The 18181-nt window shown below is 38.7% G+C and overlaps 1 protein-coding gene across 1 annotated transcript in view; it reads left to right on the top strand.

The window, feature by feature from the left end:
* LOC123778140 (uncharacterized) overlaps positions 1-18181 on the top strand; it is a 35182-nt gene that overhangs the window by 15547 nt on the left and 1454 nt on the right. Inside the window, 8 exon segments of the mRNA XM_087857617.1 lie at positions 193-276; positions 1199-1328; positions 7580-7624; positions 7945-8026; positions 8123-8215; positions 9239-9318; positions 10284-10327; positions 15380-15459. Of these exon segments, the coding sequence (XP_087713743.1) occupies positions 193-276; positions 1199-1328; positions 7580-7624; positions 7945-8026; positions 8123-8215; positions 9239-9318; positions 10284-10327; positions 15380-15459 (638 nt within the window).

The raw sequence follows: 18181 nt of genomic DNA, 5'->3' as shown, positions 1-18181 counted from the left end.
AAGGATGTAGTTTGAATATATATTAAGCTATTTAACATCACCCAGTTAAACTTTCAATTGGTAATCTAATTTTGTTTCACTTCTAAAACAAATGCATTTCCATTACCGTTCTATTCTGGATAATTTTATACATTTAAAAATGCTTTATTATTTCATTACCATGTTTTTGGAATCCTTTTGTTGTGGTTTCAGGTGTTTGTAATACTGATAACTTCAGTTTGTTATCTATTACAATTGACTATGGCCCATTTGGTTTTATGGAAGCCTATAATCCAGGTATGTGTGATTTATATGTAAATATGTATATATGTATACACACACATATAATTTCACTAAGCTATATAACTATTGTTATAGTGATTACAGTGATGGGGTAGTAGAAAGAATTGGGTTCATTCCTAAAATGGTCATTTTATGTGGTACTCCATGTTCCAGGTGCTGTTGGGATACAAAAATGAGCCCTTCGTGGTCTCTGCCCTTAAGGAATTACATAGTAGAGAAGATGACAGGGAGGGTAGTAGGGAACCTGTGTGAGACAGATCGCAGGTTTGACCTCTGCCATCTGAGCCGTAGTGGCTGTGAGCCCTTCCTTGGACAAGTTACTTAACTTCTCACTTCACCAGTATAAAACGGAGGTCATAGTAACAGTCCTTACAAGGAGGGATCCAAGCGGGCTTCGTGGAGGACATGCCACTTGAGGTGGAGTTTGAAGTGCATTTATGATCACCTGAAAATTCTTTTTTTTTTTTTTAAGATTTTATTTATTTGGGAGAGAGAGGGAGAGCGAGCAGGAGCAGGGGGAGGAGCAGAGGGAGGAGAGGGAGAAGCAGACTCCCTGCTGAGCAAGGAGCTTGATGCAGGACTCAATCCCAGGACCTTGGGATCATGACCTGAGCCGAAGGCAGATGCTTAACTGACTGAGCCACCCAGGTGCCCCTGATCACCTGAAAATCCTTACATATTAGAATTATTTCCTCTATTGGGCAAATATTCATATTTAAAAAGAATTTCATGTGTATGGGTAGTGAGCGTTCATGTTATTTTTTTAGTTAAATGTTTAACGTCAGAAAGATTTAATAAATGTAGACCTATCTGATAATATAAATTTCTTAAGTTTAAAAATAAATTTAGAAAGGGAGAGGCCATTTATTAAAATTATCTCCACTATAAAATGCCAATATTTTTTTATTTTAAACAGATTTTGTCCCAAACACATCTGATGATGAAAGAAGATATAAAATAGGAAATCAGGCCAATATTGGGATGTTTAATTTAAACAAGTTGTTGCAAGCTTTAAACCCCTTACTGGATCCTAGGCAAAAGCAGTTGTGAGTAAATCCTAAATTCACTAATTAAATCTGTGTGAAAATACATTTGTATAATGATCATTTTTTGAAAAACAAGAAGCTAACATTTTAAAAACCATCTTATTAGTCTTTAATAGTGAAGGCATTTCAAACTGTATTTTTTTCTTTAGTACAGTTTTGGCTTTTTCCCACAGTTATCAGGATAAAGTGTTTCCTTATTTATTGCTTTTTAGGTGTTGTGAAATTTTAGTTTATTTCTCCTTTGATCTAAGGGTTATTTATCATTTTTTTTAATATCTAATAGTTGGGCTCATTTTATTCATATATTTTTATATGTGTTTGGTAAAACCTACTATTTAAAATATGTTAAGGTTTCTTTGTGGCCTCAACATAATGACTTTTGTGCATGTTTCATGACCAAACAAAATAATGTATACTCTTTAGTCAAAGGTTTTACTATATCAAATTGAGTGTATTGAATGTATTATGACTCTATTTTTTATTTATTTGATAAATTTGATTCATAAGAGATGTGTATTAAAATCTTCCACTTGTATTTTTACTAAGTAATTTTTTCTAATTGTTTTAAATTTGCATATGTTGCTATTGTATTGTTAGTACATACAGATTTTTACTTATATTGCCTTAAAAAAATGTGCCTTTTAGCTTAACATCATGACCCCTTCATCTTGATTTATCCTTTTAACTCCAGATTTCAATTTATCTGATATTAATATTGCGATTCATGCTTTCTTTTTGTTGGATTTGCCAGGAGTGTCACTTTGTTTTTTACCTTTATCACTTTGTTTTAAAGTATGTTTCTTGTAAAAACAAACAACACATATAGCCAGATTTTAACTCAATGTGATGGTTTCTGTCTTAATAGAAGTATGTAGGCTGTTCACATTTATTATAATGATTGATTTTATTCTTGTCTTACATCATGCTTTATCTTTATATTATGTATCAGTCCCCCCCCCGACTTTCCTTATGTTTTTATGATTTGAGCAGTTCACTCATCACCCCCCACCTTGATTTGGAAACTACTGTATTCCCCACCCACCACTGGTAGTTATCTTCCTTTTTCTGCCACTTTCTCAGTGGGAAGTTATGGGAAGATGAGTTTCCAAACACTTTTCCTTCACTAAGATTCTGTTGGTTTATTTAAGTTTTTCGCTCCATCTCAGCGAGACTTAGAATGCTTTTACGTTTTACCTCTAAGTACCCAACTGCTAGATTTTGCTAATACGACAGCTTAGTATTTTGAATTTCAGACCGTTGTAGGTTTTCTCTTGAAGTGTATCTCTCCTGTCGTAAGACTCTTTGCCCTAGTGCTTCCCCCACCTGCACACGCACACACACACATTTGTAATCATTTCGCTGCTGGCCACTGCTTTTTATTCATGGTTCCATCACCAAGTTTTGATTACTGTATTATTTCACTTACCGGGGTATAGAGGTGATATATTTTCTGAATTCTTGCGTAACCATTACTGTTTTTATTTTACTCTGACAGATGATTGAGACATAGGGTATTAGATTATAGATTCACTTGTGTGTAACAAGAAACCCAGAATAATAGTAGTTTGAACAAGATGGACATGAAAGCGTACAGGTTGGTAATTGAGGGCTGGAGTGGGGACTCTGCTGTCCCAGACTGCTTCCAGCTTTCCATCCCGCCATGCACTGCGTGTAGTCCTCAGGGTCTGATCTCGGACACCATCTGTAACATCTGTATTTTGTGTGGCAGCGTGGAGAAGAAAAGAGTCAAGTCCTCACTATTGAAGGATACATGTCAGAATTTGTGCACTTCACTTCCCTCCTTTCACATCAGCCAGAACTCAATCATAGAGCCATATAAAGTGTCGGGGCCTTACATTGTATCAGCATAGCTACGCTGGCCCAAATTTTCCTTCCCTGTATGGTCGTGGGTTCATTGGCCCAAGAGAAGTTTGCAAGATCTGGAAGGCGGAAGTGAGGCAGCAGCGTGATTACACCCAGAAGGCTGGTCTCGGGTCAGGCCCCACTGCCGCTCGCACGTACTGCCGTCCATCTGCTGCTTCATGGTGTTGGTGTGGGGAGAGAGCCAAGTCGCGTCCTGGGCCGGGCGTGCACTGCTCCGTGCTCAGGGCACTGGCTGACCCTGCAGCTGACCTGCGCCACCGAGCTGGGACACGGGAGGTACACACAGGGGTTTCAGCTTGTATAGATTCCACTTGGTCTTCACTGTCTCCAGTCTCACACACAATTTTCTACCCTCTCCTCTCTGCCCACGTTGAGCCCCAAAACCAGACACAGAAGCAACAGTATGATATGTTGTTCTTCACTGGCTCCCACAGTCACGGAAGGTCAAGTCCCTAAGATACACCCCTTGTCCTAAAAGCACCAACAGTGGTTCTGCTGCTCTGCTACATTTCCAAGGAGAGAAATCTCTGCTTTTGCTTAACTGTGGACTCTCTTCCATTCATTTCTTTTTGTGCTTTGGACACTCCGTTCTTTGTATGAATCCTCCATACATCCCCAAGTCTCTTACTGTTTTCCTGATGCTTTCCATCTCTGTGTTTTTGCGTAGTGTTTTGTGGTAGTTCTTCTCCCCGAATTCCTAGGCCACTAAATTTGAGTCTCAAGAGTAACCGTCTTCTCTCTCAATTAGCCCACTGAATTTTGTAGTCGGAAATGCTATCTTGTAGTTCCAGGAGGTCTGCTGAGGCATAGCTTATTCTTCTGAAGTGTCTTATTCTTTTTTTTCATATTGTTATCTGTCTTCACCAGCAGTTCCATTGTGCTAAGAGCCAACTGTTCTGACGTTCTTTTGTTTTTCCTCTCTCTGGGTGTGGGAGGAAAACCCTTAGGCACTGTGTTATTTTCCTTTGCCTCTCTGTTGGGGCTCCGCTCCAGGTAAGTGTTGGTACCCGTTTCACGGGCTGGCGGAGTACCTGCAGGATTTTAGCTTTCTGCTGAGCCTCTCCTAGGCTGCCTCTCTGCTCCCAGCTCCCAGCCAAGGCTAGCATTCTCCCACCTTCGGGGGCAGAGAGGTTTTAGCAGCGCTCCGGTAGCTTCTTGGAAGCCAGGGAGCCCACTAACTTTTTGCAGTAACGTTTAGACAGGTAGGGCCCGTAACGTCTTTGCTCTGCTCAGCCATGCGGTACCTCAAGAGTGAGGGCCTGCAGCCTTGCTCAGACCCTCCAGGCCCCGCCTGCCTCTGCCAGGCCCCGCCTGCCTCCCCCAGCCCCTCGCAGCTCTGAGGCCCAGGAGAGGGGCTGAATTAGAGCAGGGAAGGGCAGGTACCAAACATTCATTTGAACCGCCATCTTCCTTTGACATCTCTGGTTTAGTGTTTGGCCTTAAAGACTTTTAAAAGAAATCACTTACTCTCCCTTTCAGTGGTTACCTGTGGTTGGGGGGGGGGGGGGCTTCATTAGAGTACATAGTCCTTCTCTGGCTCCATTTACTCCTCTCTGGGGGAAGAAGGGTTAATGATCAGTTCGATGAATTTGGGAGAAGAAACTAAATGTGTGGCTCATCCTATAAATACCTCTCTTTTCAGAGAGCTGCCCGACCAGAGAAAGCCCACATGTTCTGCTTTTTTATATGAAAATTGTATGGAGGTGCGCCCAGATGGGGGAGGCCCATGGTTGTAACTGCTGTGCTAGTAACGGAGAGAATAAATCTCTCTAATTTAGGCGCAATATATTAACATGCCGATTTATCCGCAGACTTAAGCCATGTTTTCCAGACTAGCTTTTATCAATAACAAAGCTGAACTTATTTATTTATTTATTTATTTATTTATTTATTTATTTATTTATTTAATGTTTTTTTATTATATTATGTTAGTCACCATGCAGTACATCCCTGGTTTCCGATGTAAAGCTCGATGCTTCATTAGTTACGTATAACACCCAGTGCACCATGCAATACGTGCCCTCCTTACTACCCATCACCGGCCTATCCCATTCCCCCACCCCCCTCCCCTCTGAGGCCCTCAGTTTGTTTCTCATAGTCCATAGTCTCTCATGTTTCATTCCCCCTTCTGATTACCCCCTTTCTTTATCCCTTTCTTCCCCTACCAATCATCCTAGTTCTTATGTTCCATAGATGAGAGAAATCATATGATAGTTGTCTTTCTCTGCTTGACTTATTTCACTTAGCATTATCTCCTCCAGTGCTGTCCATGTTGCAGCAAATGTTGAGAACTCGTTCTTTCTGATAGCTGAGTAATATTCCATTGTATATATGGAGCACAACTTCTTAATCCAGTCATCTGTTGAAGGGCATCTCGGTTCTTTCCACTATTTGGCTATTGTGGACAATGCTTCTATGAACATTGGGGTGCATATGGCCCTTCTCTTCACTACGTCTGTATCTTTGGGGTAAATACCCAGTAGTGCAATGGCTGGGTCATAGGGTAGCTCAATTTTTAACTTTTTAAGGGACCTCCACACTGTTTTCCAGAGTGGCTGTACCAACTTGCATTCCTACCAACAATGTAGGAGGGATCCCCTTTCTCCACATCCTCTCCAGCAATTGTTGTTTCTTGCCTTGTCAATTTTTGCCATTCTAACTGGCGTAAGGTGGTATCTTAGTGTGGTTTTGATTTGAATTTCCCTGATGGCTAATGATTTTGAACATTTTTTCATATGTCTGTTAGCCATTTGTATGTCATCATTGGAAAAGTGTCTGTTCGTATCTTCTGCCCATTTTTTGATTTGTTTATGTGTTTCTCGCGTATTGAGTTTGAGAAGTTCTTTGTAGATCTTGGATACCAGTCTTTTATCTGTAGTATCATTTGCAAATATATTCTCCCATTCCGTGGGCTGCCTCTTAGTTTTTTTGACTGTTTCCTTGGCTGTGCAGAAGCTTTTTATCTTGATGAAGTCCCACAAGTTCATTTTATCTTTTGTTTCTCTTGCCTTTGGAGATGTGTCATGAAAAAGGTTACAAAGCTGAACTTTTAATCTCAGTCTGACTATTGTGTGATCTCTCCTTCTGAATTCGGGCTGAAGAAAAAAGGGTACCTGGTTGCTTTTTAGACAACAGAATAAATAATAAATAGGCAACATTGTAATGTTTGTAATTACTCAAAATGAAATATCTTGCATATGTATACAAATAAGCATGAATAATAATCTAAGTATGTTAATAATTACATAGAATGTGAAGATATTTCTTGATGTAACCACTGGACATCGAACTCCTTGAGGGCTGGATCACGTTTTAATCATTTCTGTGTCTGTAATGTATTTGCCAGAAGATAAAGTATATTTAACTTCACTCTCTCCCCCCCCAAAATCTAAAATTGACCATTTCCAGTACAACAAGATCCCAGGTGGAAGGCAAAGCAGATAGTAATTTCATTAACCCCAGGTAGCACAAAGGATTACTACAACAAGGTAAAAGTTTTATATACCATCTATGGTTGTCTTAATATAATTTAAAAATATATTGGTAATACATTATATTTCAAAATCAAAGTAATATAAAACAATATTCATTAAGCAGTCACTCTTGTCTCCATTAATTTTACATTGGTTTTGTCCTGCAGAGTTCATTTATTCGTTCAACAAACATTTGTTGAGGTGCTTAATATGTGCCAGACGCTGTTGTAAGTGCTAAGGGGACAGCAGTGAATCAAACAGCATGATAATTGTGCCCTTGTGGTGCTTACTTCCGGTGGGAGAGACAGTCAAACAGAATAAATAAGTTACATAGCTTATTAGAAGGAGATAAATACAATGGAGAAAAATAAGGAGGGGATAGGGAACAAAGGAAAGGAGGGGTTTGCAGATTTAAAAGGATGGTCAGTACCTCCCTCAAGCAAAGGCTCGAAGGAGTCACGGGAGCAAGCCGCATGGAGGCCTGGGGGAAGGGTGCTCCCGGCGAGGGACCAGCCTGTGCAAAGGCCCCGAGCAGGTTGTGTGCGGTGTTGTAAGGCGCAGCAAGAAGGCTCCTGTGGCTGCCTCGAAGAAGCATATGGGATGAGGTCAGTAAAGTAAAGGGAGTGGAGCTTCAGAATGAGTTGAGCTTTTGTGTGATTTAAAGTACATATAAGAATCTTATGAAATAGAAACTTAATTTGTTTCAAGATGAGTTTAAGGTTAAGAATGCTTTAATCTTTATATTTTTATGAAATGTATGAATTGAGATTGATAAATATAATTACCATATTTATATTTAATATGTGAAAAGGTTCCCTTTGTTCTTGTAAAATGTAATTCAAGAATGTTAATTTTTAATCAAGTTTCACTGTCCTTCCTTTTCTCTCCCTGTAGAGCAGCTCAGATTCTTGAGGGATATCCTGTTCTTTATTATACAAGGTTTGTCCTTCTGAATAGGGATACGAAAGCATCCTAGTTGGGGGCGCCTGGGTGGCTCAGTCGTTTAGCGTCTGCCTTCGGCTCAGGGCGTGATCCTGGGGTCCTGGGATTGAGCCCCACATCAGGCTCCTCACTGGGAGCCTGCTTCTTCCTCTCCCACTCCCTCTGCTTGTGTTCCCTTTCTCGCTGGCTGTCTCTCTCTCTGTCAAATAAATAAATAAAGTCTTAAAAAAAAAAAAAAAGAAAGAAAGCATCCTAGTTGGTTTGAGGACAATTCTTAAAATAGTGAGAGTTGAACTAAACCGACATTTCTCTTTCAGATTTAGAGCCTTGTTCAAAGCCAAACTGGGGTTACTTGGAGAAAGGAAGGGTGATGATGATTTAATTGCATTTCTCTTACATGTGAGTTTGTCTTTTTTTTTTCCTGACTAACATTTGAATTACTAATCAGCATATTCTTGAAGAATTGAGATTGATAAATATAATTATTTTCATTAGCTCATGGCAAAGACAGAAGCTGATTTTACAATGACATTTCGGCAGCTCAGCGAGATGACTCAAAGCCAATTAGAGGAGCTCGACATTCCCCAGGTAGTCATTTGTGACATTTGGTTTTCTCTTAATTAAGTTTTCTTTAACAGATGTACAGAGGTATAATTTCCATGCCATAAAATTCCACTGGCTTTAAGTATATAATTCAGTGATTTTTTTATAATTTACAGATTTGTGCATTTATTACCACGATTTGATTCTAGAACAATTCCGTCACCCTAAAATAAGAGCCTTTGTGCCCATTTGCAGTGAATCCCTGTTTCCATTCCTAGTCCCAAGCGGCTACTAATTTACTTTGTGTCTTAAGGTTTTCACTTTCTAGATGTTTCCTATAAATGGAATCACACACAATGTGGTCTTTTTCACTTGGCTTCTTCATGAGCCGAGTTTTGGGGTTCTTCCACGTTGTGACCATAGCAGCAGTCCTTTCCTCTTTGTTGCTAAGTGGTGCGCCACTGTACGGATATACCATCTTTTGCTGGTCCACTTACCAGTTGATGGACATTTGGGTCATTTCCACTTCCTGGCTATTGTGAATAAATACTGCTCCGAACACGCAAGTACAAGTTTTTGTGTGAACATATGTTTTCATTTCTCTTGGATAGATACTCAGAGTGGAATCATGTCTTATTAATTTTTATATCCTTCCCACCTCACATAGTTCCCAGTGCAGCGTTGACATTCTGTAAATATTTGTTGAATGAATTAATAGATGACTAAATAAAATGCAATTGCAAATTAAGTTTTTAAAAGTAAATTATACATTATTTAAAGGAAGGCTTTTGGATAACGTTAAGTATTCACGTGTCATCTCTCTAAGGACTTCGTTTACCTTAAATCATGCCATTACATGAATTACCGTGAATTAGAATTTTACAGTTGAATGTCATGTAAGGAAAAGGAAAATATTACTCTTTTTAGTACTACTTCTACTTGAAATAGCATGTCTTAAAAAAATCTGGTATTACAAATTATTATCAAAGAACATAATTTAAAGTAACATGAAGTTAAACAGAACTAATATTAGTATAATAAGCAGCCTATTACCACATTTTCATTTAGCAATTCTGGGCACTGAAGATGATTTCGAAGCACAAGCTTTTTCCTGCCTGGGTGTCCCAGTACCTTTTGAGACTGAACAGGTAAGGTCATCTAACCACTTCTGAAAAAGCTTGTGATGGATTACCTTAGCAGAGGCAACCCATCAGGTTTTCCTTCAGTTCCAACATTTCCTTCTACTGCTGGGTACTTTGCACCTGCCTGTGGCAACATGTCACCCATGCAGAGAGCACTGGTCTGTTCACTTCAACTCTGATAACACTGCTTCCCCAGATGCCCTAAGCTCTGGAGGAGAGCTCCCCAGGCTTCTAGCCCTGCCTGTTACTTGTCACATTGGCTAAGAATTTGTAAGAAGTTACTTTGTTTCATAAATCCCAGCAAAGTAGAAGCAACAAACTTGGGAGTAAAGACATTGTACGTAGTGGCCCCTGAAGAGAAAGACAGGGAGAAATAGCCCTTCCCAGTTTAACTGCCTCTGAGGGCTGTTTATCAAGATGACCAGGATATATCAAGAAAAGAAAAAAATGGAATCATTTTCAGAAAACTGTTTAAGATAAAAGTATCAGACAGTTTAAAAATTTTTAGATAAACCTTTTTAATTTGTAAAAATAAAAGATTTGGGATTAGATGGGGCGCCTGGGTGGCACAGTGGTTAAGCGTCTGCCTTCGGCTCAGGGCGTGATCCTGGCGTTACGGGATCAAGCCCCACATCAGGCTCTTCCGCTGTGAGCCTGCTTCTTCCTCTCCCACTCCCCCTGATTGTGTTCCCTCTCTCGCTGGCTGTCTCTGTCTCTGTCGAATAAATAAATAAAATCTTAAAAAAAAAAAAAAAGATTTGGGATTAGCTAAAATAACTAAACAAGGTAGTATTTTATATATTATTTAATCAAATTCAGTATTTTCTATCTTCCTTTCAGACACTGATTCAATGTGATTTTTAAATGTCCCCCCCCCCAAGATTTGTCTGGTGAAATAATTCCCACCCTTTTGAAAAAAAAGATACGAGGAGACAATGGTTAATTTTGTCCTTTGTTTTATTCCTTGTTAGTAACACAAATGATTCAGATTCTGAAAGAAGAAAAAGAATGACAAGTGAGTAAACCTTTTGATTTTTTCAACTTTAAGGATTATCACATAAAAGCAACACTTTTTTGAAAGCTAGAAGTAATTACTTGAGGGAACCGAGCGTTTTTTTGGTTTTGTTTTGTTTTTTGGTTTTTATGGCTTGTTTTTAACTAGAATAATTCCAGTTGAGTATATTTTAGTTGAGTTGGAGTGTCATTGATGGGCTTTTCTAAATGACCTTTAACAGAGTATAACAGTTCTGCTTTTAGTAAGTTTGCATACTGATGTTAAAATAATATTGTCCTAAAAGATGGTGGAGAGACAAGGTGGTTTGGGTTATGGTGGAAAGAATGAGTTTGGGGATCTGGCAGATGCATCTCCTTTTAGCTGTACGATCTGAGAGATACTTAACTCTGAGTTTCAAGGCCCTTAGCTGTTATAAAGTGGGGCTATTTTGCAGCGATGTTGTAATGATGAGCAATGTATGTAAGGTATCTTGGTACAGTGCATGGGCTATAATACACACCCCGTAAGGGGGAGCTCTAGAAAGAAATCATCTCTATATATCAATTTCAGTTTACCATGTGACTTCACACTTGGTTTGGAGAAGAAAAAACTGGAAGTTAGTTCCTTTTGCAGTGTGGATTCTAATAAGGTCAAAGTTCAGACAGAACGTTCCCAAGTCCTTGAGGCCTGTTGCCTTACTTAGGACTTGTATACAGAGCTCGAGTGTGTCATCAGGGTGGCCGATTCATGCGAATGAAATAAGGGTGACGCTAGCAACCCACGGTACGTTACGGAATGAGATTGCTTCTTGAACTCAGGGCATTATTGTGGAAATAACACCCAGTTTAGCTTTTACATTGAAGTGAGTGATCTCTTTGGGGCTCGGCACGGATTTCGTTTCCAGCCACTTCTGTCCACTGGTGCAGTCATACAGAATTCATAAGCCAGTTCAGCATATGGACACTCAGCAGTTAAGGGGAAGAAGAGATCGAAAGACTAACCTGTGGTGTCAGTCTTCAGTATTTGGATTTGTTTGGTTATGACGGGATGGACGAGGGGGTAAATGAAAGAAATCCAATGAACTCAAGGCTGCCGCTTTCAGTTATTTTAGAGAAGTAGTCAGTGCTGAATAGTGAGCTCTCGAGGACGGGAGAAAGATCAATTTCCACAAAGAGCAATGGTCTGATAAAAGTTCATAATGATAGCTCAGTTATTTTTTTTAAAGGTACACTTCCATACATTATTACTATATATTTAATTGAGATGAAAATGCAAATATGTAAGAAATTGCCCAAATTATGTAACAGTGTGTACCAGGGGTGGGAATTGAAGAATTGAACAGGCACGAAGAAATAAACCATGTAAGAAGAGGGTCCAGTGTAGTGAAGTCTGAATCTTCATTTCCCTTATAATCGACTCTTCATTTCTCAGCTCTTGACCCGAGCTTCTTTTCCTTCGAGGGGCAGTATGGCCTGGCCGCCGGAGTTGGACCAGCTGTCCCTGAGCTCTGGTTCGGCCATTTCTTTCCTAGATGTTATTAAGCAGGTCGCTTGATTCCTTCATCCCTCTTTTTCTCTTTCCGGTGTGGACATGTATTTTTTTAGTGGCTTTATTGAGATATAATTTACATAACAAAGTTCATTTTAAGTGTACAGTGATTTTTTTTAAACTAAATTTAAAAAACTGTGCAATCATGACAGTCCATTTTAAAACATTTCTATCCACTTGACCTCACTTTTGTTTCCTCATCTGTAAAGTGCATTTACCTCATGGACTGTTGCACAACATCAGGGAGATGGTAGTTGGCACATAATAAGTACTCATTAAGTGTCAGCTATTATGTGAGTGTAAAGTACATGAAATATCTTTGTTGGGAAGACTGGGATGATGATGTTTTTTAGAAACCAAAAGACTAAAAATATATTGCTGTTGTATATTGTTTCAAAATATTAAAAAAATCAATAGTAGATGAGGAGAAGTTTTTTGTTTTTTTTGTTTTTTGAAGTAGGCTCCATGCCCCACGTGGGGCTTGAACTCACGAGCCTGTGTCAAGAGTTGCGTACTCTACCAGCTGAGCCAGCCAGGTGTTCCAGGGGAGGATTTGCTTTAAAATGTTTTTGTACATGCTCCAAGTTGCAAGCAATGAGAACATCAAAGATAAGTGTTTTAAAGGTCTTAGAATTAAAAAAAAAAAACGCTATGAAATTTATTGTTTTTAAGACTCCAAATAACTCTACGATCATAAGCCATCAGAGGGCATTGATCACTTCTCTTCTATGTCATACCATGCCCACCCAGCCCGGAAATCATACTATAATTTTATTTAATAAATGCTTTTCATTACTGTCATTACTGTGCACTGAGCACAGCCATTGTAGTTCCAGCATTATACAGCTGGGTTTATATTGCTACGGAGACATTTTAAAAAGCTCTAAAACAGCTGCATGTGCGATAAAACTAACTTGGTTGTGATTCTGAAAATGCATCAGTGTAATTCTGCTTTCTTTGTGCCTAGTAGTGAATTTGTGGCACATGCTCAGAAGAATCTTGACTTGTCCTTAGAACACAGGTAGTTTAGAGCTCAGGGCCAACTATGTTGAAATCCCGGGTTTGAGCCTCATTGGAAAATACAGCCCTAGGCCTAGTTCACAGACCTTCCCGTCTGCCACCTTACAAATGGCATGCCCACTGATCATGGAGAATGAATTGGCCCAGACTGGGATTGGCTCAACACAAACTTACCTCTTTTGAAAAAGAACACAAAGAGAATGCTAGTGTGATTCAAGTCAGATACCTTTCCTTTGTCTGCTGGGACTCTCAGTAGAAATTAAGCAAGATCATTGGGAATCAAGGTGAAAGTGCTCTCAGTTAAGGTGATAGTATAAATTTAAATTGTGGCCTCTAGTAGATATTTCAGACCTTTTGTGGATAATAGAAGAAAAAGTTCCTTCTTCATTCTTCCTCCTGGACATTAAAAAAAAAGAGAGACAGAAGGAACAATGGAAGATGCTATATTTGAAATAATTTTGCTCTTAAATTATTTTAATAACTAACAATGAGAATACAATTTATTTTTATTGAGTTAGATAAATGATAAATAGAACTACCATTTTCACTGCCAGCCTATGAGAGATTAGTTGTGTTTAATAATTGAAGAGTTCAGTGTTTTATGGCCATCGGGTCTGCGAACTTTCTGATACATTAAGCTTTTCCAATTGGATGGGAGCAATGATATGCTTTATTTATAATCTGATGTAGTCAATAAAACAGTCTTAAATCTCTTTCAGCACTAAATTTGCTTATTCAGAAACATATACTAAGCCCCTATAATATGTCCCTTTTTGTACAGTCACGTTGTTTAAAGTTGAAACTACAAAGATGAATTTGAGTCCTGTCACTAGAGTCAACACTCTAGCGGGTCAGGGATTCCCACATTGCATGGAGCTCTGGCAGGGTTTGTGCGTGGACATAATCCTCACTAAACCACTGCTTAAAATTTTGTTGCCAAAAGAACCCACCAACAGAAAATTCCCAACTAGGCTCCAATAACTCCTCAAAGAATCTTATAAACAGATCTATAATTTTCTGATTTCCAAGTAGTTCATATATTTATAACTTGGTCCAAAGCACTTCTGCTTGTAGCTGAAATTTCTAGTGTGTTTAAACAGTATTTCATTATCAGCTTTGTATGAAATGTTTGTCAAATTTGTCAAACTTTTCATTGGAAGGCTCCACTCTCCCTCTGCCTACACTGAGTGTTTCCACAACTCCCCTTGCTTGTTAGTTTCCTTTTTGTTTAAGGATTGTATGTATTTTCTGTGTACATGTGTTTTGTTTTAAACAAGTACTTTATAAATTCTTCAAGCTTTGAAAAATGCAGATTTACAGAAAGACTAAGAAAAAAATCCCGTTTTCCCAAACACAGTTATTATTTACTTTTTTGATACATTTACTACTAGTCTCTCTTTTTCTGTGTGTATTGATTAGGAGAAAAATATAGTAGTAATTATACAATGGTATAATTTAGGTGCTTTTTTTTTTTTTTTGCTAAGAGAAAATAAGGCATTTTCCCTTGCACTTCATTCTTTATAATGTAACATTTTTAACGGCTACATAATATTTCTTCGAAAGGATATGCAGTGTTTTACTTAACTATTCCCCTACTAAGTATTTAAATTGTTTCTAGTTATCCTTAATATAAATAATACTTTTTTATGTTTAAATTTGTTTTCATAGACTATGTTCCTACAGAATTACTGGGTCCCATAGCACTTCTTATTATATCATTAGATTATATGTCATATCTTGGCTGATCGTTAAAACCAAGTTGAAAGGGACTTTGTATGTTTCCTCCATTTGAGTAGCTAGCTCAGCAGGCTGTTGAGAATCACAAAATGATGATTCCCGGAGTCCACTCAGAATTTCTGTTGAGCTAGTGGGGAGAAGCGTCCCTCCTCTCCACTCAGTTGATAAATTATTTTGGAAAAGTCTCATCTCAACTAAAGACATGGTTTCCGGAATTTTTCTAAATGTGCCATTATTATAATACTTTAAAATGACAAAATGAGTGGTCACTATCAAAAATATAAATTTGTAAAGAGTTTTGCCTGCATGTAACCTTTCATGTTTGCTCTTGGCAGCGTTAACATTAAGCAGTACTACTAAGTCGGAACTGAATTCTGAGCTTAAAAATATTAAAAGCAGCAACTTCTCTCCCCCACCCTCCACTTAGGCTAACAGGCCTAACTCAGATACATTCACTACTTTCTCCATGCTTTAGAAAGTGCTTAGTGAACTGAACAGGGTGAAAAACCACAGTAATGATGCAACACCTTTGAAGAGAAAAACCAAACACGGTATTGCTCATACGCTCAAAAAAGTGTTTTCTGTACCATAAGGTAATAGACAGTGTACATTGTTTGTAAATAATAAAAATTGACTGATGCTGATCGCTTCTTCTCATTTGCACTTTCCAGCACAGTCCTTAAAGCTTATCTAGTTTGGGGGATAATTTCATATGGCCTATACGGACTTAGTAATTTATTGTTCCAAAACACGCTTTTCCCTCTTAAGCTGTTAATCCCAGGTATGTCCTGAAGAACTGGATGGCAGAGTCTGCAGTGCGAAAAGCAGAAAGGAATGATTTTTCAGAGGTAAGGTGTTTGAGGCTTCTGGCTTTATTTTTATTGATTTTAAATGTATCATATTATAAGCACACTTATTTTGTTTGTAGACATGCTGAACTAGACCATTGCCAGCACCAGCTTCCCAGAATTCTTGCTGCCTCGTCTCCCTTTTTTTTTCAGTGAATCTTTTTTTTCATATTTTCTAATTTATTCTTTAATGTATTTAAAATTTTAAAGATTCATTTATATTCTCTATTATTCGAACTTCTGAGGGTCTGATTCTGCTGTTTATTGCTTCTGTTTTGGAATTTTGGATTTCCGTCTCCGAGATCCAGTGAAGCCTGATTTAAGGGTGTATCTCTCCAGAGGGAATTCGCTTTTCGCTTCTAGCAGGTGTCCATGGCACTAGCCACGGGGGTCCACTTAAATTAATCCTGACAGCAGTGAAGACGGATGAACTAAGTCTGCATGCATCTACCTGGATGAACCCCACGTATAATGTTAAGCAAAACAAGCAAGTGGCAAAGGCATATAACAAGCACCACTTAAATACAGTGTAAAACATGCAAAATTATACGTCACGCAAGGACGCGTGCATATATAATGAAAGTAATGAAACGAATAAAGAGGATAAACATCCTCTTCAGACAGCGGGTACTTTGAGGGAAGGAAGAAATTTGAGTTATGGAAGGAGACTCCTCCTGGGCTCCAATCATATTGGAAGTATTTGATTTCTGAAGCTGAGTGGAGGTTACACGGTGTTCATTGTATTGTTCTGCATACCTCCTTGTATGCTTCAAATACTTCATAATCAGTTATTTAAAATGCAGTGCACGTAATATGTTTTTAGAAGAGGAATGGCCTTGGCACTTGTGCTGTCACTGTCCTGCACTGGAAAAGATATCATGCTCATGGCTCTCTTTCCCTCTGACACTGATCCCACCTCAGAATCATTCTTACCACAGCACGTATGTGGTCACTACCAACTGATCAGAGTTGGCATGAGAGAAAAACCGTTTTTGCTATTTCTTTTTTTAAAGATTGATTTATTTTAGAGAGAGAGCGAGAGCATGCATGAGTGGGGGGGAGGGGCAGAGGGAGAAGGAGAGGGAGAATCTCAAGCAGACTCCCCACTGAGTGCGGAGCCTGATTCGGGGTTTGATCTCATGACCCTGAGATAGTGACCTGAGCTGAAATCCAGAGTCGGACGCTTACCTGATTCACCCAGGCGCCCCTATGGCGCCTGTCTAATCGGGCCCTATGTCTAATCGGGAACTTGCATTAACTTTTTGTTTCAGTAGTTTCATTAGCCTGACAAATCTACGTTTTCGCTTTAGAAAATAAAATAGTTTAAAATGTAATCTTTTTATGGTATCAAAGAAAGACAAAGAAAAGGGAGAGGGCTCAGTATTTATATTTAAATCACCTAAGCTGAGGAAATGAAGCATTGTTTCATCAGTTGTTTTGTTGGCTTGTTTCTCCTTCCTTCCCTATCTTTTGTTACTTGTTTTCTTCCCTTTCCCCAAATTATATTTGAGTGAGGGTGCAGTGCCCATCGTGGGTGAGGAGGTGTCTTCCTAGGTTCAAGTGAACATTCAGATTCATAAGGCTAACACAGGCTGCTCTTGGCCCCACTCAACTCAGACGGACAGAGGACAGACCTGGCTTCCCAGCGGGACAACATCAGGGTCCTCGTTTGCAGGAGTTCTTGTGGTGGCCCATGGCATCAGCCCGGCGCAGCCGCAAAGCTCAGGTGTAAAGAGACGAGGTCCACACTGGGAAGATGCAGGGGCAGCCCTGGCTTCAAAGCTTCATGTTCCATAGAAACCACTATCTCTTGTCACAACTCCTTAGGCATAGTTTCCAGTGTCCCCACAAGAGACCTGCCTTGTACCAAGTCACCACACTAGAGAAAGCCTAAAGCATCACCAGGTATTTATGCTTCTCCCATCCAGATGCTGTTGGTCAGTCATAAGCATTGTTATATGGCGATATTTATATAGTTGTCATACTACCTTATCAAGTGACTAGAGGAACAGACCTAGAAAGTTAATTAAGGGTCAATTCTCATGCAAGGAAGGAAAAAGATTTTGTTAAACCTCTATACAGGTAACCCTTTACACATACGACTTGTGTTTACCTGCCTGCATCAAACATTTCTTAAAAATCTATGTGAGGTACTATGAAGAAGTATATAAAAATGTATCCAGGGAGATTTTTAGCTAGCAGGTGAGATTAGATAGGCATAAAACTAACTGCAGTAAAAGATATGTATAGAAAGCACCTGGGGGAAGTTAAGAGGGGCTCTAAGAGCACCATATTGATTATGACGAGTCTTCCTATTTAAAATATTCGTAACACAGTAATACCCTCTCTTTGACCTCTTGGTGTATTTTCTTAGTATAGATAATCATGTATCTTTTTCTATCAGAACCAAGCATTCCTTTATTAATACCTAAGAAAATGGCAGAAACAACAAAAAGTATATTTTAATTGAGGTATAGTTGACATATAACGTTATATTACTTTCAGGTGTATGACATGATGATTCAATATTTGTATATATTACGAAACTATGACCACATAAGTCTAGTTAATACCTATCACCATACTTCGTTAGAAAATTTTTTTCTTGTGATGAGTTCTTTTAAGATCTACTTTCTTAGCAACTTTCAAATATGCTGTACATTATTTTTAACTATAGTCACCATGCTGTACATTACATTCCCATGACTTATTTATTTTATAA

The sequence above is a fragment of the Ursus americanus genome, chromosome 31, assembly GCF_024610735.1.
Source record: "Ursus americanus isolate L20-20 chromosome 31, mUrsAme1.1.p, whole genome shotgun sequence".
In the NCBI taxonomy this organism is placed as follows: Eukaryota; Metazoa; Chordata; class Mammalia; order Carnivora; family Ursidae; genus Ursus; species Ursus americanus.
Note: the sequence above shows the minus strand (reverse complement) of the source record. Positions and strands in the feature narration are given on the sequence as shown.